The sequence below is a fragment of the Drosophila innubila genome, chromosome X (assembly GCF_004354385.1).
Source record: "Drosophila innubila isolate TH190305 chromosome X, UK_Dinn_1.0, whole genome shotgun sequence".
Lineage (NCBI taxonomy): Eukaryota > Metazoa > Arthropoda > Insecta > Diptera > Drosophilidae > Drosophila > Drosophila innubila.
The window spans coordinates 19,367,123-19,392,157 of record NC_047626.1 but is presented as its reverse complement, the minus strand read 5'-3'; the positions used below and the strand labels follow the sequence as shown (position 1 = coordinate 19,392,157).

The 25,035-nt window shown below is 44.5% G+C and overlaps 3 protein-coding genes across 3 annotated transcripts; 1 reads left to right on the top strand and 2 right to left on the bottom strand.

The window, feature by feature from the left end:
• Positions 1-240: 240 nt before the first annotated feature.
• On the top strand, positions 241-914 carry LOC117793705. The gene is made up of 2 exons (XM_034634089.1): positions 241-515; positions 574-914. Exons 1-2 carry the CDS (start codon positions 300-302, stop codon positions 880-882), a joined length of 525 nt encoding a protein of 174 aa, XP_034489980.1. The 5' UTR covers positions 241-299; the 3' UTR covers positions 883-914.
• Positions 900-2,126, bottom strand: LOC117793704. The gene has a single exon (XM_034634088.1). It carries the CDS (start codon positions 1,996-1,998, stop codon positions 904-906), a length of 1,095 nt encoding a protein of 364 aa, XP_034489979.1. The 5' UTR covers positions 1,999-2,126; the 3' UTR covers positions 900-903.
• A 317-nt stretch (positions 2,127-2,443) lies between these two features.
• LOC117787916 (E3 ubiquitin-protein ligase HUWE1) lies at positions 2,444-24,639 on the bottom strand. The gene is made up of 20 exons (XM_034626552.1): positions 24,451-24,639; positions 22,425-22,939; positions 22,123-22,362; positions 21,829-22,050; positions 21,475-21,746; positions 20,575-21,074; positions 19,004-20,271; positions 14,825-18,931; positions 11,835-14,760; positions 10,223-10,885; positions 9,670-9,965; positions 8,378-9,529; positions 8,165-8,300; positions 5,398-8,091; positions 4,843-5,235; positions 4,457-4,645; positions 4,051-4,372; positions 3,794-3,959; positions 3,506-3,696; positions 2,444-3,442 (listed from the first exon to the last, which is right to left on the bottom strand). The coding sequence occupies exons 2-20, from the start codon at positions 22,689-22,691 to the stop codon at positions 3,340-3,342; spliced, it is 16,107 nt and encodes a 5,368-aa protein (XP_034482443.1). The 5' UTR covers positions 22,692-22,939; positions 24,451-24,639; the 3' UTR covers positions 2,444-3,339.
• Positions 24,640-25,035: the final 396 nt, after the last annotated feature.

Sequence of the window (25,035 nt, the reverse complement as noted above, 5' to 3'; positions counted from 1 at the left end):
AATTTTTTTTTTTTTATATTTGTTTAAGATTTTATTATGTTATTTTTCTCCCCTTGGGGCGACGAACTTAAAAATTTCATTTAAAATTCACCTTTATCTTAACTAATTTTGAATTAGTAAATTAGTGAAATTGGCTATTTTTAAAAATTGTTTTGGCGCTTTTTTATTTAATTAAGTTGCAGCCGTGATTTCATCACAACTGCCAGCTGTAACATCAGTGATTTACTATCGGTTGTTGTGTAATATTATCGATAGACTTTTGTCCGTTTCATACATTTTGTAAACAACTCAAAAACATAATGAGCGCCTTGAAACAAATGTTCAAATTATATGCCAGTCTGGGCAGACTGACCATCACAACTCCGACAGCACGGAGTTTCTGTAATGTACGACGTCAATACCACTTGCTGACAACAGCAACAGAAACAGCAACAACAATATTAAACAACAAACACACGTGCCTGCAACGTTTCAGCGATAAGTGCAAAACAGAAACAGAAACAGGAACAGGAATAGTAAGTATTAATCATAATATGAACAAGTGCGCGACTTTTAATGCCAATTTCGTTACAGCAAGATGAAGCAAATCGCGGGGTTCGCAATCAGATACCATTGGCTGAGCTGGTAACGAAAATGCAGCTGATTTATACATGCAAGGTGTGCCAGAGTCGGAATATGGAGACCATTTCAAAGGTGGCCTATAATCGTGGCGTGGTCATTGTCACCTGCAAGGGCTGCAGCAATCATCATTTAATTGCGGACAATTTGAATTGGTTCACGGATCTCAATGGCAAACGAAACATTGAGGAGATACTCGCCGAAAAGGGAGAAAAAGTTGTTAAAATTGTTGATGGCAAACATGAATATTTGCCAAGTGATTAAACAGATTATTGCGAGCATTTGTTAACTATAAACGTAGGCAACTTTATTGAGTAATTCCAGCAAACGATTGAACAGCGGCAACGTGCGCAATTCTCCAATAAATTGAGTGCGACATGGCGACTTGGGCATGAGCAGCAAATGCGTGAGGAAGAGCATCTCATCCAAGGAGAGACCAACAGTAACAATAGGCGCCTCATCAGCCAATTTTATGTCATCTAGCTGCAAGTGGAGCAAGTGTTGTGTCCAGTAGACGTGCAAATAGCTGCCAAGAGCGTTGGCAAAGCGCAAATGCATCAGGGAGCGAAATAAACGCGATAAATTGTTACTTTTGCCATTGGCTACAAATCTGTAAATGTTGTGCACAAATCTTGCAGTGGCACTGGCTACCATGGAGTCGGAGGAGCCGGAGATGCCCTCGGCCAGCATATCACAGATCATTTGGCGCAGTAGATAACAGCGCATATACAAAATACTCTCCTTGGGCTCACGGAACAATTGCAGCCACAATTCGTAGCCAATGTGATGCATTGATCGCTGCAGTGCGATTCTCATGTCCTCCACTGTGGCCAGGCGAAAGATGCGTCTCACCAGTGTACGCATTTGTAGGACATCTATGTTCAGCTCAGTGGCTGTTGCTACATCCAGCGTCTCATTGTTCTTGTTCTCCACAAATGCTGACCAGTTGAGTTCTTTGATGACACTCCACGACGGCTGGACATCCGCGTAGGCTTTGTGCATTTGATACAAGAGTGGCGCATATGTGTGTCCATTACGTGTGCCGTTAATTATGTATCCACACAACTGTTTAATGCACTGCTCCCGATTTCTCTCGCAGCTCTCATAGAATTGTCGAACCGCTGCCTGGGCATATGTGAAATGCAGGAGCACAGCTTCCACAAGCTCATCGCCATAGCGGGCATAACATTCATGAAGGTACAATGTGGCCTTGAACATGCACTCGATGTCCGTATGATTTAATTCCAGCTGCTGCTGCTGCATCTGCATCTCATCCTGGCAATCCAGCAACCAGATCAGCAACTTAGCCGAGTGCATCGTCGCTTGATCCAGCGTTGTGTCGCTGCTCACGCTCAACTCATTTCGAATATACGCCTCCATCGCTGCCAATTTAGACTTTCACCACGGCTTTTATTTTTTAACAGCATAAATTCATGTTGTGCAGTTCGCTTTTGTTATTGTCGTCGAGTTAAATAAATGCATTTGAACCAGATCTGTTATCGATAACAGTATGAGTCCCTGCAATCTCGATAAGATCATGCAGTGTTACCACATTTATTTTTTCTTTCAATTTTTCAATAAAACACTTTTGCACTTAGTTTGATGCTCTTTTCAATTTTTACTCCATCGCGGCCAAGTTCACCATTCAAATTGTTGCGTTGCGGTTGACAAATATATTTTAGCTAGATCTGCTATCTAAAAAGTATGCATCCCTGACATCTGTTATTCCTTAAATCTCAGACAGTGCGGCCACAAACAAACCCAAGCAAATTGGGCAGCACTGGCAATTCAAACTTGAATTTTTAAAGTAAAACACAATTGCAAGTAGTTTGATGCTCTTTGAAGTTTATTTATATATAGTCAATGAGTTTACTCATCTCTCTCTCGCTTCTTCGTTTCATCCATTAAAGTTACATTTACTCATTAAAAAGATAAACATAAAATGCATAACATAGACTTATAGTTACGTCAAATACCTTTGCTTTTCTTCATACTTTTTTCGTGCATTTTATTTTATTTTTATATATAAACAAGAATCAAAGCGTTATGTGCACTTTATGCATTTGCTTTGTTCCACACATATCAAAGTTTTTATTTAGTTTTAGTTTTCTATTTTATTTTTTTTACTAGACTTAGGAAAATAAACATTTAATCATTATGTTTCGTTTAGTGCTGTATTTTTTATCATTTAAAATTAGGGATGCAAAAAAATATATTAAATATAAAAAAATCATAAACAGCTTTCGAATACGTTATTGTTGACTGATATACTTCGTTCAATATGACTGTATTTTTTTTAAATGTTTTTCTTTTTTTAGTGTTTTACCATGTTTTTGCTTCTTAGTTTTTTTCCTTTCCCGTTCTCTTTTGAAAATTTAAGAAAATATATATATGTATTAATATATATATATATGTATGTATGTATGTATATATATTGTATATAATATACGCGCGAAAATTAATAATTAATTCAACATTTTTTATATATACTATATAACTATATGTACTGTATATGTTGTCGCTGTTGTTGCTATCGCACATTTTCAGTGGCTGTTCTAAATAATTTTCGTCGCAGAGTTTATTTATGTTATTTAGGAATTGTTGAATGTGTTTCTGTATGTGTGTTTCTGTGTGTGTGTGTGTGTGTGTGTATGTGTTGTTTCTGTGTACATGTGTGTAATTGTTGTTATTGTTTGTTGTTGTAATTATTATAATAATAGCTTAGGCAAAGCCAAATCCTTCTGAGCACTCGTGTATAGCCTTGAGCAAACAGCTGCGCAGCTTATCATACGACTTGTACATGGGCAGATCCAGTTGATTGAAGCTATAAAAAATAAATTTATGTTATTAAGTTACACTTTACTATTCATTTTATCCATATATTTACCAGGTGTGTGCGCAAGGCAAACGATCTGTAGAACGATCGTCGCGATGTATTTGGAACTTCTGTATGCCATTCATGCCCTCTAGCGAACCAAAGCCCTGCAAAGGCACCTTCGATGTGCCCGTGACAAATTGTAGGAATTTAGCACGATCCGCCTGATCGAAGCTGCGCAAGGCGCGCCAGAACCATTGAATCTAACAAAGAGAAAGTTGTATAAAAATATTTAATATATTTTTAATTCTGATATAAAAAACAATCAAAAACAATTGATTTAACAGGGAGTATTCTTACCTGTGCCGATTTGGATGTGTACTTATGGTATTCGGTATTTGCCTTTAGATCTTCAATGTCAATATCTGGCAAGCCGGATATGAGAAGCTCTAGTTCCTGCTCGTTAAATATTGATATTAAATGCTTTGGAATAATGTCATAGAAGCCCTCAAGGAATGCGTCCAATCTGCAAGTGAAAAAGTTTATAAATTTAATACAATTAAGTTTATTTAAATCAACAACATAATATTGTTAGTTTATTTAATTAGGATACTCACTGCTGTCGTATGGAGCCGCTCATCTTTAGCTGGCAAACGAGTTGCACATATTCAAATTTATTCTCCTCGTTGACGGCAATGTCGCGTCCATTTGGCTTGAGATCACGGATTTGTGTGACGCCAAACTCTTGCACCTCCGTGGAGAAGGTTAACTCATAGCCCAGCGTTGATATATCATTCTTCATCAGATAGTCCAATCCCTTATAGAACTCGTAATCCTGTGATTCCATATCCGTATGCTTCACCTGTTTGCCCAATATGTGCTTATAGAATGAGCGTGTGAAATAGCATTCCAGCAGCTTATTATCATGCACGGCCTTGGCTAAAAGAGTGAGATAGAGAGAGTGAAGATTTAATATGTATATCATCAAGTGAGGGCGGTATAGGAATTATCCCCAATACTTACCTATAACACGACCGACAAACTTAAAGTAGCTCAAATGATTGGGATTGGCATGGCTCGATGGATTGATCATGTAGGTGACGCGATCGCCCGGCGATACGCAGAACAATGCATACATAGGATTAAAGATTTCCCGCGAGATTATCACATACCATTCGCGGAGCAAGCCGCCGGCATCTTGGCCTTCCTCATCTACACAAGAAAAAAGAACGATATATATGAGTCAACATTTAATATAATTAGGAATTTCAACATGTTAAAATAAATAAAGTAAACAAATTACTCAGATGCATAGATTTAAGAAATCTTAGTGCTGTTTATATTAATAATTCTATAGTAAGATTTATGCTTGGTTTAAATTTAAAAATTTATGTATCTTTAAGGCTCACCCTCAAAAACAATGTAGAAGCGATTCTTCCATTCCTCAGGACCAAGACGATAGAGCACACGGAACGAATCCTCAAAGACGGTGACGCGACGCACACTCACAGTATGCTCCTCCCGTCTAATGCCCTCGTCCAATCGCTCCAATTCGGTTTGGAAATATTTACGCTTCACGTCAAAGTCTAGAATGCGTGTATGATCCACGAGCACGGCGAATGGCCCATCGGAGAGATGTGTGGCAGATTGGCGTAGGATTTGATTGAGAACCGTGCGATGCTTTTCCGCAAATTGCAGGAACTTTTGACGATCTTGTTTGAGTTGTGCTTCGTGCGCCGTCAGCGTCAACTGTGGACCAGCACTCGCTGTGCTTGTGGAGGCATCCTGCATGCGGGATTCATCTGCAAGAACAACGATATTAGTATAATAATGTATAATAACCAAGGGCAACACTGATGCGGGAAATCTGCAACTTTCCCTCTTTTGTTTCTTACATACATTGCAACGAATACAAAATACCCTAGTACTCTATGCTCAAGAGGTATAATACAATTTTTGCTCACCTTCAAAGCTGGCGGAATTGTGGGCTTGACTGCTGCTATTGCTGCTGTTGGTGTCATCCAGCTGTGGACTGTGTTCGGTGGACACGGGTTGTGGCACGACGCGCAGTCCAGCATTTGAGGCACTTCCGGTGGCACCACGACCTGGTTTTTTCGGCATTACACGATGCGAGGCATGAATGAGAAAGAATGCCTCAACAGTCGGTTGCAGGACCAGCACTGCAAACTCATCCTTGGACTCCTCCAAGGCGACCAGGCACTCGCTCAACGTGTGCCACAAGACATCGAGGCAAAGTATTTGACTTAGAGTCGGTTTCGTACATTTATTATTGGTGGTGCCACTGTTGCTATTGCTGTTGCTGCCACTGTTGCTATTGCTGTTGGTGCTATTTGATGCTTCGCTAGTTTCCATGCTGCCACCGCTAGCCGATGCTGATGCGGATGCAGATGCCGATGCAGATGCCGATGCGGGTGCATCGCCAACAATATCAATGATATCCTCGTTGCTATCATCGTTGTGACTATTTTGGAACTCGTAAATATCACGCACCTGCATAAAGATCTTGAGTGTGCGCAGGAAATATGGCTGAGCGGATGAATTGGACATGAGTTTCTTCATCGAAGGCAATTGCAGCTCACAGGTGGGCTTGGCATTCTTTGGGGCTGATATGATGACCGATTCGGATGTGAAACGATCCTGCATCGTGCCCTCATGGACGGTTAAATTGGACAACAATGCGGCACCGCCGCTGCTTCCACTTGGTTGTGGTTGTTGTTGCGGTTGTGGTTGTGGTTGTTGAAGTGGTTGCTGGCCAAGCATATTGTAAGATCTAATCTCATTGAGCAACGTTTGAATCGCCTGACGCACTTCCTCGGCCAGGCCAAGTATGGCTGCCGTCAAGTATTGTATAAAGATGGCATTGGAGGCCTGCGAGCATTGTGTGAGATTGACAATCAGCTTGGTCACATTATCCAGGCCCTCGGTGGTGCCACATTGATGTGTCAGCACCTCAATCACCAGTTGCAACTGCGAGAAATTCTTGGCATAGATTTTGCGACGGGGTTTATTGGACAATGGTGGTGGCGGCGGTGGTGGTGGTGGTGGCGGTGCCGCTCTCAATGATGCTAGCTCATCATCATCATCATCTTCGTCGTCCTCATCGTCATCGTCCTCCTCATCTTCGTCGTCGTCATCATCATGCTCGTCCTCATCATCGAGCGTCAGCTGTTGATCCATTTGCTGTGGCGCCTCAGTCGTAGTTGTGGCAAGTGGATTGTCCGCAGGCATAGCCAAGGGATCTGTAGCTGGAAATTGATTGATGGGCACTAAGGGAGGCAGCACTGGCGGCTCCTCCTGTGATTGCTGCTGCTGCTGTTGTTGCTGTTGCTGCTGTTGTTGCTGTTGTTGAGGCTGTGCTTGCGGTTGTGGTCGCGGTTGGAGCTGTGGTGGTGCTGGCAATTGTGGCTGCGTCTCCTCCTCCTTGGGGAGATCAACGCTCAGCGAGGCCAGCAACTTGACCAGCATATCGGTTAAATGCGGCGAACGACAGATAACCTTATAGGGCAACATCTCGAGCAATTGACCAAATGGTGAATCGCTGAATGATAAAAATTCACTGCTGTTCGTTTGCCACTTCCAGGCGGGTTGCGATGTCAGCGGGAATTGCGAGACATTAGCCATGCGGAGAGGCGTCTGTCTGTCAATGTTAAGCACCACATCCCAAAAGTTTTGTGCGTTTGTTTGATACGCAACCACCTTATTGTTATTATTTGGTTGCTTGGTTGCACTGGCGGCTGCTTTGGCGGCAGCTGCTTTCGACGTGGATGGCGCCTCATCCAGTGGCAACGTTTTGAGCAACTGCGTCTTTGGCTGCTGTTGCTGCTGCTGCTGCTGCAAATGCTGCTGGAACTGATGATCATCCAAAAAGCCACGCAAACGATTCGCAATTTGATAGCGATGATATCGTGAACGCAAATCACCAGATGCTGCACCACCTCCTACGCCTCCTCCACCTGCGGCCGCTGCAACAGATGAAGCAGCATCATCCAGTCGTGACGCATTATGCATATTAAAGACGGAGCTCAGCAGACGTGTCCTTGATTTTGGCTCCCGATTGTAGGGCAAAAAGCTAAACGGATAATGCTTGGCAAGCACAAAGAGTAGATCCAAACAATTCCGAACAATCATCTGTGCTGCTTGAGGATTAATGCTAATACTCCGTGCACTGCCCTCATACAAGCGATTTATCAAAAAGATGTTACTCTTATAACCAAATGCAGCATCCACACGGAGTTTCAGCCATTCCGGTTTACTGCCCGTATTGGCAGCACCAAAGTTGGAATTATCCTCGTTGGTTTTCTGTATAATGCTTATCAATGCCTTGATTATCCAATCACGTGTCGGCTCATGATGACATAGATTCCTTATCACACGATGCAAACGTACGCTGTTCACCTTTTGATCCTCTACAAAGAGGAAGAGCAAGAGTGTGGCCAAAGAATCCGGATCCAATAATATATTCTCATCCTCCATCATGAGCAGAGCCAATGGCTTTCCAGGTGTCGGCGCAATATGATGATGATGCACTATGGTCGTATGCTGATGATGTTGCGGTTGTGCATTCCCACTGGCATCATACCAGATGGCGCTGTGCCAACGTGCCTCATCGAGATTCTGTAGCGTTGTCTGGAAGCGAGCTAAATTGTTACCGGAAAGAGAAATAATTAATCAATAAACTTCTTTAGTTAATTAACTTTTAACTATTATTACACAGCGCATCTCTCGGCGGATGTGCGTCCATGCGTGTGCCATTGCGGGATTCCCAATCGCGTCGCAGGAATTGCGCCTCCGCAGCCAGTTCCGGCGGCAAACTGGCTATCTGTGAGTCCTCCATGTCCGTTAGGATCTGCAACAAAGAAATTTATTATTATTAGTGGAATTCATTTAGAAATCAATAAGCATATATTGCGAATTAAAACTCACCGCTTGACGCAGATTCTCGGGCAGATTTTGAAAGAACGCAGCCGTATCGACGGGATCATCGGGATTTGCGCTCTGCGCCGCCTGACGCTGCTGTTCGATGCGTTGTTGCATCAGGACCTCGGATTGTATGTTCGGTGGTAGTGCTGCGAGAAATTCTGGATTTACTTCGACCAGCGAATCGTGTGCAATTTGTATGGCATTCTGTTGGGCACGCTGACGTATCCGCTGCATGCGCAAATGCTCCTGAATGACTTCCTCGCGCATCTCGCTGGGTAGCGCGGCCAAAAATGATGGATCCACACCTTCGGGCACCTCCAGATCACCCAACGCGGCACGCACCTCGGGGCTCATATCGGTGACAACAGCTGCAGTGGCAGCAGCACCGCCAGCTGCACCTGCTGCTCCTCCTCCAGTGGCATCTGCTGCTGCAGTTGCTCCAGGATCAGTTGCAACTGTTCTGGCTACCTCGTCTGTTGGCTCAGCAACATTGGCAGCTCCTACTGAAATTTCATCTGCCTCGGACTCACGCTCACGCTCAGCTGTCACTTCCAGCGACTCTTCTGCCGCCTCCAACTCCACATTTGGTGCAACGACAGCGACAACGTCGGGCACACTGTCTCCTGCTGCTTCTTCCGCGCTGTCAGCGACAGCAGCGGCAGCCAATGCGGCATTATCGTTATTCTCAGCTGTTGTGGCTGCTTCATTGTTCTGCGTCTCGTTGGACTCGGGTTGTTGTTGCTCATTGGCCAACAGCTGTGCTGCCAACTCAGTGATTGTCACCGTTGGCATTGCAGTTGCTGCCACAGGTTGTGCATCAACTGTGCTCTCCTGTTGTTGTTGTTGTTGCTGCTGCTGCTCATGTTCAGGTTGCGACTCGGGTAAATCCAAATTCAGTGGCGCCATCAGCGGGAAATTCATAACGGCGCTTGATACACGCACTGGAGTCTCAGGCCAAGGTTCATCTGTTGCAGCTGCCTCAGCACCACCGCCCGGATTAAGTCGCACTGTCATCGCCTGCGAGCGACGTTGCAAACTGGCGGCTAAATCCCGATTGCTACGTGCATTCAATATTAGAGCGCCTGCGGTGCGTGAGGAATTCGCATTTGCATTGTTGTTGCGACGTGGGGCATTTAGCATACGTTGATCGTTGACCTGCAACAAAAATAGAGTGGTCAATTTGAAATAAACTCTCTCTAGTCGTGGCATATTTTCAGAAATTTCAGATTTTTTCTTATCCTTGCTACAAATGTTGAATCAATTCCAAATATATGCCCCAGGAAAATTGCACTCACCTGCAGTTCGTAGAGATCAACCATTTCGGGGCGTGGACGTGGTCGTCCGCTTGAGGGCAAATGCGGCACAGGCGGATGACGAGCCGTAACGCTTGATGGCGTCGGCGCCTGGACACTGGGAAACAATGGGCGTGCCATATCGTTCAAGGCGGCGGCAACTCCCGTTGATGCTCCAGCACCGACGGCAGAAGTCTCCTGTTCATTGGTCAAATCAATTTCAGCATAAATATTATAAAGTGCCTGATGACGCGATGCATTCGTGCGATGACGTGCTCGTAGAGACTCTATGCTATTGCCTGTAATGAGAAATACATGGATTAGTCAAAAAGTAAGAGTAGGAAAGATGTTAATGCTTAAAGGAATCTCATTTGAATTCAACTAGTTGTAAGGACTGACTGATAAGATAATTACTATGATATGGTCCACATAATAATGACATAAATATTCCATAAATTTATTTATTTTTAATATTTATTGTCAGTTAAGGAAATTAAAGTTCATCTGTCAATTCAGAGTGTCAGAGGTGGAGTTTTCTGTTGTGTTGTATACTCACCAGATGTTGCTGATGCTGGCACGGCATAGATATTGCTGCTGCCAATCATTGTTGGATGAATCATTGTGCTTGCTGTGACGACATTGTCGCTGGCGGATGCGGATGCTGATGCAGATGCAGATGGTTCTGTTTCCGATGCAACGGATGCCAATGATGCGGCATTCACGAATTGCATCGAGGGTATCAGTCTCGGTATGGAACTGCGGAAATTGTTGGTTGCTGTTGGTGCTGTTGTTGTCTGCATAGGAACAACTGCTGGTGTGGTTGTCGGTGGTGCAGCAGCAATTGAGGTGTTGTTGCCACTGTTGCTGCTGCTGCTGTTGTTGCTGTTGTTGCTTGTGGTTGTGGCATTCGAATTGGCATTGCCACCAAGGGAACTGGCTGGAAGTGGTGCAACTACAACAGCACCACCACTGCCACTTGTTGCAGTTGCAGGTGCTGATGTTGTTGTTGTGGTTGTTGTTGCCGCATTCGATGCAGCGGCTGTTGCAGCTGCTGCGGCAGCTGTCGCCTGTCGATTGGCCTCCTCCTGCTTGCGCTGCTGATGAGTTGCCTTCAACTCTTTGATCAGATGTGGCAGCAGGAAATGTGCCGCATAGAGGCATGCATCGGTCTGGCTTTCCATGTCCAAGGCCTTCGCCTCCTCCAGCCACCAATGCAGCGCTGTATTGCAAAAAAAAAAGAAAAATACAAAAATATTAATTTCTTGACTTTACCACAAGCAATAAAGTATCCGGGAATATTTCTTCCAGGAGACTTAATTTACTAAAACCTATCACAAATATATCAATTGTATTTTTTTCTTTTTTAATTTTTAATGAACATATATGGATCGACTTTTCATATAAAGTTTTGAAAATTTCTTTAAGGGAAATAGATCAAAAATTATACTTTAACTCGTACATGTATAATATAATATATGTTACACATTTTCCAAAATAATCAGAAAGTTTGTAAATCAATCAGTTAAAGTCTAATCCAATGCACTTTATTTTGCTTTACATTTTCTAATCTACAAATGAAATTATTTCTTTAACGAATTTCAAAATTTTCTCAACATTTGGATTTTTACTTCAATGGTCCTTATGTTTATCGTATCTTATTACAGTTAAAAGTTAATTTCATTTATGAAATAAATACTCCTTAGGTTTCTAATCTTTTACAATTATCTTATCTAAAGTTCCGCCCAAATTCTTTATTTTTCTAATCTTTTTAATTTTCTTATGAAAAAATATTTAATTATATCTTTAACGAGTTCTTAGGATTTCTATCTGTAGAATTTATTAGATATGAAATTATGCATTAAATTTTCGAACTCAACTAGTACTTTATTGAATTCTTAATACATATTTCTATCTTTTAGACGGTTAGTCTATGTATTTGGGTATCTTCCCTGTTATAAAGATGCCTTCCAATTATTCAATTTGTTTCTAACAAAATTTTTGATGTTTTTTGTTCTTATCCAAAATTTCGATTATTTCTCAACTGAAATCCCAGCATGAATTTGTATCTTTTAGAAGTATTTGAGTATTTCCCCATTAAATAGATCCCTTGTCAAGTTTTCTCTACTCTATTAAGTTTTATATAGTGTTTTATTGGGAATATTACTCACCATCCTGTGTGAATATCTCCATTTGTGTCTCTTCCGTGGGATTCTGATGTGTTGGCATGCAGACGCAGTACTGTTGATCGAGATAGAGAAGTCGCCGACGCACTCCGTTGGTGCAAAGGGTTCCGGTATTGTTTTGATGACTGCCAGCTGATGTGGCAGCAACACCACCGCCTGCACCACCGCCAGCACCACTGCCATTTGCGGCGGCTGCCGCAGCGGCAGCAGCATTCACCGCATTGTGTGCTGCTGCCGATGCCGGCGGCAGTTCATCGAGCAAATTGCTCATATTCTGATTGTTGCCACTTCCTCCACCGCCGCCGCCCGCATTGCGTTCCATTTGGATGATGGCGGGGGGCAGAAAAGCATTCACATTGACATCGGAGGCGTTGCCACCGGCACTGCCGCCGCTGCCGATAAAATTAAAGTCGGGCGCCATCCAAGATTCGGATGAGGAACGCAATGCGGCAGCCACGGAATTGGCACTCGAACTGTTGCGTCCTCCAGGTCCAGCCGCTGCAGCAGACGAGGAGGAGGCGCCTCCATTCACATCAATGTCCAGCGGCAGCGCAATAGAACTGTTCATGCGCACCCGGAAACTAGACGACGATTGTGGCATGACATGACCATGTCCATGTCCATCTCCACCAAGGCGTTCATATAGATAAGCATTCGCTTCACGTGTGGCATCCTCCAGGCTGCGATTATCGCTGTTGCTGCCACCGAGGCCACCATTTGGTTCGATGGCGGCGCTGCGACGTGGACGATTGTTGGATGAGGCAGCTGCCGAGGATGTGGAACCGGAACCGGCACCATTCACCTGGGCAAGCACTTGATCAATCAATGTCACATCCGAGACATTTTGTGCATTTGCTTCCACGTCATCGACATCATCGTCATCATCCTCATCGTCGTCATCATCCTCATCATCATCTTCGGCATCCACATCCGCATCGTTAGAAGCCGTCTCCGAGGATTCCGGTTCATAGATGTGATCAAAGACCTCAATAAATTGTCGTGGACGCTCCTCATCGACATCCGTCTCACTGTGCTCATCCACATCCTCATCGGCGGCCTCATCATCATCATCGTCATCCTCCTCCTCCGCATTGCGTTCATCGGTGGATGCCTCTGAGTCCGAATCACTTGTACTCACATCACCTAGCAGTGAGGCATTCATTTCCCGAGCACTGCGTGCACCACCACGTCCGCCACTGCCACCACCATTGCCACCGCCAGCTGTATCGGATGATGTGGATGCACCATCACTGCCACCACCGCCACCTCTGCCTCCACCGCTGCCAGTACTCAAGCCATTGTCATTGACAGCACTGCTGGAGGCATTGCCACCAGCACCACCGACATCCACATCGGAATTGCTGCGTAAACGTGGATCACCAATGTTGCCAGCGCCCGAGTTGCCCGCTGTGGTGTTTGTGGCACCACCAACGGCACCACCTGCATTGCTGCCATTCTGTTGTGCAGCTGCGGCACCACTTGCACCGCCAGCATTGCCACCAGCACCGGCACCACCTCCAGCACCACCGCTGCTGTTGCTGCGCGATGCCAAAAAGAGACCTTCACATTGCAGAAAATCATCCCAGAGCTGATCAAAGTTAAGCACTGGACGCACCGAGGAGGAGCTGCCGCCACTGGTGGTGCCACCAGCACCACCACCACCGGCACCACCGCTGCCTCCGCTGCCACCACTGGCACTGCCTGACACTTGGGGTGCCGGGGGCTCAGCTGCCTCAGTGCCATTGCTGCGCTCATCGACAACATCGATGACCGCTGCATTGTTGCTGCCAATGATGCCAGGAGCAGCACCACCGCTCGAAGCCACATTGGCACCCGATGCTGCCGGTGGTGCAGAGTCCTCCGAATCGACGGCCATCTCATCCGAATTAAAGATAAACTCAAAGGCATGACGACGATCCGACAGCACATTCCGGATGATATCTCGCAGCACATGCTCGCCACCAATGGCATTGGAGCGATCCACCGCAGCGCTGACGGCGGATCGTGCGGCCAGACGTGGATAGAGACGACGATTGATGATGGCACTGACGGTGTTGGCACCACCAAGTCCATTGGCATTGCTATTCCCATTATTGCCACCATTTGCGCCAGAGCTGGCGCCACCAAAGAGAATCCGCTTTGATCCCAATGTTGTGGTTGCCACATTGAAGCGCAACAAGATCTCCATGGGACGCAGAATGGCGCCCAGAGTACTTAACGTATTGTGATTGGATAGATCCTTGTATTGGGCCACCTTGGTCAGATAGGTCATGACACCTTGACGCAACAGGACACGGTACATTGTGTTGCGATGCATGTGCACCTTGTCATACAACATGGGCGACTCAATCAAATTGGGAAACAGGCTCATCAGCACCTGAAGACGTGTGTGCTTCTCCGCCGAGTCCGGTTGGGCCAAGGCACGTGCAACCGCGGCATGCAACTCCTCGGCAACCTGTTGCTGCACACCCGCCTGCTGATAACAATCCGAGAGCGAGCAAAGCAACACTCTCGCCATTGTGCTCACCTCGGGCACATGCTGACGTTGCGTAAGCGGCAGGAAGCGATCCAGGAGCACAGCCAGAAATGTTTGTTGTCCCCCATTGTTGTTGTTATTGTTGTGGTTGCTGTTGCCGTTGCCGTTGCCAATCAATGGACTATCCGCTGGCATATAGACATGGGAGAGCAGGACACGTGGCACAAGCGATTGATAGGCGCGTGTTGCGTCCGCCAGCAGCTTGAGGAGTGTGGCACGTGACAACGTCGGCTTGGCGTGACTGTGCGCACTCGTCGGTATGTGCCACGTGCAACAGCATGGCTCATACTTGTCCGTGGCAGCGTTGCCAGCTGTGCCAGCACCTCCCAGAGTCGTTGCATTGCCACTTGGTTTCTTCACGGCGGGCGAAGAGTCCTAGAAAAAGAGAGAAGAGATTAGACAGACTATCTTAATTCAATTACTCATCTCTTCGACTTACCTCATCGTCCAGATTGCCCATGGAGCCAGTGGCACCTGGCGGTTGATCCGGTTGCAACAGCTCTGCGGCATTTGGTGGCTGATCCGCCACATTGCCGCCATAATGACAACATGGTTGCACCAGTGCCAACAGCAGTTCCTTCAGCACAGCCACCGATGATTGCACCAAGGGATCATCTTTTACGTCCTCCTTGAGCGATGGCTGCTCCTTGGCTGTGCCACTAGACGTTGCAGTCGATGTTGTGGCAGACGACGTGGTGGTGGTGGCAGTGGCAGTGGCAGCTGCAGCCGCTGTTGGTTGTTGTCCAAACTTGGATTTGACCATGACACGACCATCGTCACATAAATTATTGCTATTCGCATTGATCATATACTCGCCCTTGAGCATCTCCTTGGCGGCGGCCACAAAGATCTGTGGATCACGCGAGACGGCTGTAGAGACTTGGGTGAGCACATAGATGAGATCACGATGTCCAACTGGGACAATGCCAGCGGCACGCATGCCCAGCACACGTTCCATGGCCTCCTGTAAAACTGGTGGCGCCTCCAGCACATGACGCAATATGATGATGGCATAGGTGGGGAATCCCATAAAGCTGCACGATTGTTGCAATTGCAACAACATGCGAACACCGCCGCAACGTATAAAGACCTGGGCGTTCTCATAGTTGCGCGTCAATCGGGCGCACAGACGCAACAACGACAACTTGGTCTCGTGATGCAACAGCTGCGATGGTTGCAACAGTGCCACAATGCTGCCAATAATGCGGCCACAATCAAATTTACTCAATCCCACATTCTCCTCATTAAGCACAATCTTCTGCGTGCGTTTGGGTATGCTTGGTATGGTGTTGCTGCCACCGGTGCTGCTGCTGCTGTTGCTGCTGGTTGTGGCAGCTGCAGCCGCTGCTGCCTTTGCTTTGGCCGCAGCTGCAGCGCTTTTCTGACGCGATTTACTGCGCGTGGTCATCGCTGGCGGTGGAGAATTGTTTGCATCATCCATGGTGGTCTCCTCAGACTGTTGTTGTTGTTGCTGCTGCTGTTGCTGCTGCTGAGTTGGTGTTGACTCTGTTTGTGGCACGGCAGGCTCATTGAAGTTAATCAATTGCCGCAGCGGCACCAACTCATCGGTATTTGTGGTGCCATTGCCATCGGGTGCGGTGCGCACCACACGATTCAATAGATTATCAGTTTTATGTGGTGCTATTGGATTTTGCAATTGGCTGATGGCCTCACAGATCTTCAGAGCCGGATACACGGGACGATGGCTGCCACTTGCCTCGCTCACCTGCGTCATGCAATTGAAACTGACCGTGCAACGTTGTCGTCCAATGTTGATGTGAAGCCAACGCTCTCCAGCGGCATAAGCATTACGGATGAGCTCATTATTGGCCTCGGAATAGGCATTCCATTTGCCCGTGGAGGCGTCGTACCAACGCCACATATCACTGCTGACGGCACGCATATTTGCCTTGCGCTGCAGTATATGACTGATGCTATCGATGGCATCAATAAGATCCACCAGATTTTGCACCCAACGCGGCACTGTGGAGCGTGTTTGGGCCTCCAATTGTGCCTGCTCCAACATCCACTGACTCATGCAATCGAGTAGTTTTACTAGCGACACCATCGCATCCTGTGCTGTGATGGCTTCCACAAGTGGACGATGCAAATCACTGTAGTTCTCCTCCAGCAACAATGTGGATGTCTTGAGGCGCACAAATAAACGGGTCGCTGTCATGCCGGTCAAGCATTCCTCCAGTCGACCAGCTTTGGGTGCCGTCTTGGGTGCGCCTGATGATGCAGTTGCTCCTCCGGCTGTGGATGTGGATGCACCTGATGCTCCTGCTGCCGGCTCAAAGAGCTGCAGCGTAAAGTCCACCCACTGTATAATGTTACGCACAAAATTGGTGACAAACACCTGACGATTCAAGTGGTTAAGGCGCCTGTATAGCACGGCTATGAGATCGGCAGCGCTATTAACTGTATCTGGGATTGCCTCCATGAATTCAAAGGCACGCGAGACGGCCTCATCGCAAAATCTATCAAATATCAATGGGGGCATCAATTTCAATTGCCTGTAATCATAAGCACTCGTTGCAGCACCAGCACCAGCAGCAGCAGCTGCCGGTGGCAGTGGCTGCTTGGAGGCGCCACTGCCTACACTGGGCGTGCCAGTATCGGTGGCATCCGTTGTCATGCTGGATGCACCAGCACTTGGCAACTCCATATCAATATCCATGTCACCGGCAACGGCAGCATTCGATGCAAAGCTGCCTTGAGATAAACTTTGTGTGGAACCAGTTCCAGTTCCTGTGCCAGCATTTGTATTACCACCAGACGGTGCCTGGCCAGACAGCCCGGAGTTGGATAATGCACTGGCTTCGGGATTGTTGAGCAGATAATCGGTTGCCTCCTCCAGCGAGGCATTGCTGCGCAAGGCTTCAATGATGTGATAATGCCTAAAGCCCATATCCGTCAATGTCCGAATGTGATCCGCATTGAGACCATCGTCGGTGCTGCGTATGTAAAGATTCTCAAATTTGATCTCCTTCATGCGCGTATTGTAGCGATCGAGCAGCATCTGGTGTGACTTGATCAGATGCTTGAGTATCAATATAATTGTTTCAAACATGCTCGCACCATAGTTGGGAATGGGACGACGACACCAAATCCGACGCAGCGCCTGCATTGCCAGCTGATGAATGTGAATCAGATAGAAAACCGGCTCAAATGGTACATTATTTAAGCGGGGACTCATCGTATATGGCGACTCAAGCATTGCACGCGGATTAACCATCTTCTCAAGCAGCTGCAGCCAGGCATCCAAGAATTCGCCAGTGCCCTCGGGACAATCACGTTTATCATCATCATGGGATTGCATTAAATCATCCATTGGTGCCCATTGATCAAACACAAACTTTTGCGATACATTGTCCAATGACAGTGCCCAATAGAACATCTCAAAGAATGCCTTAAGTCCATTTTCAGCACAAAATTGTGAGATCATTAGATGGAATGCACTTCGTTTATCATCAAAGAGCATTGGTCCAGTGAATCCCACGGAGCAAATGAGAAATGTTAGCTTCAGTTTGGGAACTGGTTTGGGTAAGATGCTCTCATGACTGAATCCATTCACAAGTATTGAGCTGAGTATGCGGGCAATTTCTCTTGCCTCCGGAGTAGGAACTTTATTAATGTTGCTAATCAAGTCGTTGATGCGGCGTTGACGTGTTTGTGGTGAACCCACCGATAGCTTCACCAGTGTCCCCAACAATTCAGCCAGTGCACGTCCTAGACGTGAACTTGCCGCCAGCAGAGATTTAATATAACGAAACTGCTCCTCGGGTGTATATTTCGTGCGAAATTCTGCAGCACGCTCCAATTTGCGTGAGAGTTCTGCTTCAGTCATTGGATCCGCTGTGCCGGCTGCTGCCGACATTTGTGCAGCGATCTCATCCCAAATGAGATCCGGATGTTGTGTCGGCTCATCCGAGCATAGATTCAACAAAATGGTACTCTCCCAAACCAATGATATATATAGCTGAACCAGTTGTTGCAACAGTTGTACGCCCGTCTCACGATTGGCGCCCCAACGCTTGAGCAGCACAGTGCGCATCTCCGTGGAGGCATTGCGACAGAGATGTACCAACATCACAACATAGCCATGAACAAAGCTCATATTATGCAATATCGGTGTATATTCAGCATTGGCAAATCCATCCTCCAATCGTTGACAACAGACGAGTTCAGCGAGCAACACACTTCCGCCGGGAAATGTAAAATGTTTAATTAATGGCTTCAATTGTGATACAATGTCTGCCAATTGTTTCAATGCCACATCAAGAACTTTTGTCTCCTGCGCTTGACTTAAGATTGCCTTGCAGACATTCGCCACCGCTTGGGATGTGGTAGACACTGGTGAATCCACGGGTAAATTGGGCAATGAGAGCAACTGCAAGATGGGCGTTAAACCATCCTTTTGTACAAACTCACGACAATGATCGCCATTTGGGCTATTGCTAAAGATTGCCTCAATGAACTTCATGACATTAAGTATATAATCAATTAGAGGAATTGCCTCACGTTCTGGCTGTTGTGTTTGTTGTGGTGTTTGCATAGCTTGCTGTTGTTGTTGTTGTTGTGGTGGTTGTTGCTGCTGCTGTTGTGGTTGCTGTTGTTGTTGCTGCTGTTGACGATTTCCTTGTGGCAATTGTTGTTGTGTTGCACGCGTTGCTTGTGTCTGTTGTTGCTGTTGTTGCGATGCCGAGCTCATTTCATCATCATCGTCATCATCATCGCCGCTGCTATCATTATTATCAGCTGCACTTTGCAGCACAGGACCAGCAGCAACCATAACCATTGCCGATGGTGAGGGCGTTGATGGTGCAACACTATTTGTGGCATTTGCCACACTGTTATCCTTATTGGCACGCCAACAAATGAAACTCGGATCGGAGCCCAGTCGCACCAGCTCATTGAGTAGACGCACAATGGCTTCGGTTGCATCGGCACGCAAATATGGATGATGTTTGATCAAATCATCCATGGCATTGCCCAAATTGGTGGCTGTATCGCCCAATGGATCCGAGCTGCGACGACGACGCATGGCAACCAAATAGTCCGGTGAGAGTAACACCTTCAATACCTTATCGAATGGATCATACGATAGAAACTCAAAGAGACCACGCTCATTTAGACACAATGCGGAAAAGACATTCGGCAATGAGCCAAGCACTTCACGTGTCGCTGGCACATCCTTCTGTAGCAGGGCCTTGAGCATAACACTGGTAATGCCCAAATCCTGCAGCGATGACAACAACGATGGCTCATTGAACACATAAACGGTGACCACATCTGTCGCCAGTAGAAACAATGATGGACCATAATATTCGGCATTTGCAATAATATGACGCAACGATTGTGTTAAACTAGTTTCCATAATGTTACGCATATTGCTGAAATGCGCATGATCCTGTATGCTCTTCTTGAGGAAGTTTAACATGGATTTCAATAATGCCGCACGCTGTGTCACACACGATGGCTTCTTTGGCTGCAAACTGCTTGGCAGCTGGGACGATAGCTCCGCTTTACGTTCAGCCAATGGACGTGCATAGTAACTATTCGCTGGATATTGTATTGGACGATCACGTGGGGCTCCTCCTCCTGTTGCATCACTGCTGCTACTGGCAGCTGCTGCCAGACTGCTCAACGCATGCATTCCCGATCCGCGAGCTCCAATATCCAGCCAACCAGCGGCGGCAGCTGCAGCAGCAGCTGCTGCACTTGAGCTGCCGCCACGATGCGAATCACCGCCACTATGCTCCATGAAGACATGATAGGCACGCTGGGCATGATCACTGGCACTGCCGCCGCCATCACTACTTGAATTATCGCGACGTGGTGATGCACTTCCGCTGGCCACTGAAGCATTCTCTGTGGCAGCATCTGTAAATATATAAAATAGAAATAAATAAATGGATAATGCATTAAGGTGTACTATCAACTACAAACATTTAAACCGTTGTACTATATTATTTTGCTGTAATTTGAACTATTAGTCGGAAAATTAATACGGGGCTCTGCAAGGATATTAAATCTTTGGCGTGTCAATGATAGCATTTAATTTTAGTGTTCAAAATTTAAATAAAATGTTCCCTCAAAAATAAATGTCATTTTTAAAATGCCGACAGTTAATTCTATAGTGTTTTAAAATTAAAAGAATATTAAATTTAATTATCCATTACTTACCATCATCATCTGCCTGCTCCAGGGAACTGTCTAGTTTATCTGTCAAGCTGTGCTCATCGCGCAGCGTTGATTCCTTAAGAGTTATGCCAATTTCAGCCAAAGCACGGCAACAACTCTTGATCTCCTTCTCGAGGCGATCGATAAAGACATTGAGTCCATTATTCTGATGGAATCGAGCAATGTCAATGTTGGTAATCAAATCAATAACGCGTACGGCACGTGTCACAAACGTTATGTGCTCCAAATCAACTCCAGGCCAGCTGATAACCCGTAAAAGTGACTGCATCATTCCGCTTTTGACCAACGCTGAGCCGCCCAGTTCATAGCTGGCCAAATGATAAAGCAGTGAGAATAACGAGGTAGCCAATATCAATGGATAACGCTCCGTTAAGCCGTGTGTCGTTAAATTATCAATGCAATCGCGCACCAATAATGGCAATGTACCGCCCTGACGCTCTGCGCCTGTGTAGTGTACAATCTTCATCAAACGGGATCCAGCTCTGTTGCAGGCAACGTTAATTATGAAAGTCGGGGATAATTGTAAAACAAACAGATTACAGAAGTTAGAAAAGCAACAAGTAAAATTCAAAGGATAAGCAAATCGATAAGTTATCCAACTACATATTGTTTAATAAGATATTTAAGTTTAAGAAATTATATACAATAATAATAAGTAATTGAACTGTATATAAAACAGCTTAATAAAATATGTCAATTATCAAAATTTCAATCAATAACTAAGTACATTGCAAGTAATTTAATAAGTTCACAATAACTGCGCTTTTCAAACGTATTATCAAATTACGTTATTTCAAAATGAACATAAAACCAATTGATAAGTAACGTTAACTCTCGACACATTCGAAACAATCAATAACAAACACATTTCGCAAAACTTACCTGGGCACACTGGGATTTCGATCAAAGTGCAGCATGGATGTGAGTGTGCGTAGCACAGCGGCACGTATCTCCACCAGATGCACATCCTCCTTATCAATAAGCTCGCACAGCTCCTCACCGAAGCCGGCATAAAGCACCTTATCTGTGTTATCCTGCAGTGCATTGGAATATATCAATATCGATACAGCCTGCAGACGAGCCTGCACGAACTGCAGACGCAGCTTGTAATTGTTGAAGCCAGAGATAAGACGCACGCGATGCGCAATACGCATCTATAAATAAATAAGATGTAACAATAAATAATAGACTCTTTGGTTTATACTCTGTATAAGTATAAGGGTTATAAAGACCAACCTTAATGGCCTCACTGGGCTTTGAGATCTGTCCGGCAATGGTTTTGATAACCTCTGGCGCAGCCGCTGTATGACATAGATCCATCATATCTGGTATTTCCAGCTGTGCAGCATGTCCATGCTCATCGACATAGTCAATGCACAGCTGATAGAGGAACTCCAGTTTGGGTTCACCAATGCAGCAATCCTTAAGCGAAAGTCCATAATTTGGATCGCCCCAGCGCTGTAAATAGACAAATTTCAAATGTTAACCGAATGTTACCAAAATGTGTTGTCCGATTAGCGATAAACATACCTCGGCTATGTTAAAGAGTTTAACGATTAGCAATTCCTTTTTTTCAAATGGCAAGCGTGGTATGAAATTGCTGCGCTTGGAAAACATGTAAAGCAAATTGAGGACGGCCAAAACAATGTCCATGTTTTGTGATGAGAGCAACTGCGTCAAATGCTCAATTGAATTGTACAAATGCCGCGAAAATGAATGCTCAATCAGCAATGTTGTAAAATTGAGCACATGCAGCAGCAATGTAACATCCTAAAATAAATAAATAAATATGAAATATTATTAATTATTGATAAATCAATATCATTACTTACCGTATCGAGAAATGTTGTATCGCATTGCAGCACAAACTCATTGCCATTGACATGACGGGCCGCCTCCTCAAGAATTTTATCAAAACGATCGAGTATTTCGATCCAATGATATAGTTCACACTTGCCATAGATCCACACATGCACCGTGTCCAAGAATTCAAGAAGCTCGGCACGTGTGCGTCGTTTGGTTAACTCATCGATTAATTCGCGACATTCCGAAGTTAACTCCGAAGAGCCCTTCTTCAGTTTAACAGTATCCACTTTCATGGCTGACGCCTGCTGCTGCTGCGGCTGCTGCTGCGTCAGCTGCCGACGCCGCCGTGCGTATGTGGTGGGCTCAATCAAGTTGCTGGGTGTTGTTGTATCCTCTCTCTGTCTATTCTTATTAGTTTCGAATAATGCGTTAAAAGGTAATTTCTACCCTTTCTTTTTTAACAGCAATTCATCGAGCTGGGTTTATCTTTGCTTTTTTTATCTTTTGCGTTCAAATTTTATACGTCAAAGTCTTCAATAAACTGCAAATGAAAAACAAACATTAAGAAACAATAAATAAATTTAAATTAATATAAACAGCAAGCGATAATAATTAACTAATGTCACGCACAAAATTTCATTTTGATGGATTTGACATCACAAACGTTGGCTAAATGAAATTAACGCGAAAATTAACTGCGCTTGTCAGTTGTCAGCTGTGGCGATGAAAAAGACAACAACGTCGCCGTCGATTCACTTTAATTCTCGAATTCGCCTCAATTTGCAACAACAATAACATAAAACAGTAGGCAATTGGCAGCGAATCGCAACTAAAAACGAAATGGCGAAAAGCTAAAAAAAAAATAAAAATTAAATAGCGCGCGCGCACTGTCTGTACGGGTCAAAAATGAATTAAGTTGTAAATTGTACAAATAAATATAGACACACTTTGTAAAGGATTTTAAACAAAAACAATTTAACAATTCATAGAACGTCTGTAGGTCTCAGTAAAATGACAAATGATAGAAATTTACAAAATGTTATCGATAAACATCAGCTGTTCTACACACACACACACACACACAAATACACACAAGTGACGGCGGCAGCCATCAACCAAAATGCCAAACTTTGAAATTGTTTGATTATTGTTTTTGATTTATTTCGTTTCCGCAGTATGCTTTGTGTAATTTATACGAACTTAAGCAGTTGCAATGCACATTGCATTAACGACTTGGAATATTATCAACAGCTGGTTGCAATTAAGTATATGGTCATTCTTTGCGGGAATACCATTATTAAATGAGCGTTAGTCAGGCTAATGCAGACAGGCATATATACATACATACATACATATGCAAGGTTGCAAAGGAGTGTACCATTATGTTGGTCAATGCTGTAACTATGTAAACCGCAACTTGTTTATTTTCTTTATTTCTATTAATGTGCGCTTACGATTGCGCCGCACACTTGAGAATAAACAACCAGTCTGAGGTGTCATCTTCGCCGCAGTCGCAGCAGCTGCAACCACAACAGAAAGACGAATTCGCCGGAAAAAAAAGTAGCAACAAATGTACATTTGTATGTGCATTTTACGAAAGTCACTGCATATAAAAAAAGAGTATGGACACAAAAGTGTTGTTGTTGCATTTTAGACAACAGCAACAAATGCCTTTGGTCTGACATTTTAGCATAAATATATATACATATGTATATAATCTGCATGTATATAATCACAACATTTTGCATTTAGCAGAAAACAGCATAATACTTTTAAAATTCTTTAATTTGGAATACAACTAATGGTGCTTCGCTTATTTTCTCCGACCTATACACTCACAAACAAACTCAGACACACACACGTACACACAATTTTGTAGCATGAAGTGCGAAAAACTCAAAGGTACCGTAGAAATATCAAAATAATCGTGCAGTCGCAAAAAAAAAAAGTAACAAAAAGAAAAAAAAAAAGAGATTGCCACAGACCACACAATGCAGCGTGCATGTGTGCGTTGTGTGTGCATTTACATAAAAATGTTTTAACTATACTTACATTTACATAAAAGTGCAGCATATTGCTGCTATTAGTGTTATCTTATTTTGGATCAAAAACGTTCTTATTTGGTTTGACAATTTGTAATTTCAGTTTGTAAAATTCTCTCTTCACGCACTTTTTACACACACTTTAGAAACAACACTGTCGTCTTTGAAGGCTCACGAACGACTTGATTCAATTGAGCGAGCTACTCTCATGAACGGACTGTGATCAATTGAACACACATTTGCAATAATTGCATTTTTTCATTTTGTTCATTTGTTAATTTTTAATATTAATTGTAACACACAAAGTTTTTGATTGCTAGTACCGCCTCATATCATGGGTTATACACCTGAAGCCTAAGTAATTATTAAATTTCATTTAGTTTCGCTCTTTGAGCGGGAAAACAGCAGAGTTCGATAAATAATCGTGTCCTGCTAAAATAAAGCCAATCAATATCTATATAATATCGATGGCTATCGGTGGTCAACTTATTTTGTCGATATTGTCGCCCATCACTGATAAAAATGGACAATTAAAAACTCGCAAAAAACAATAAACAATACATAAATTTGATGAAAATTTAAAATTCAAAACTGG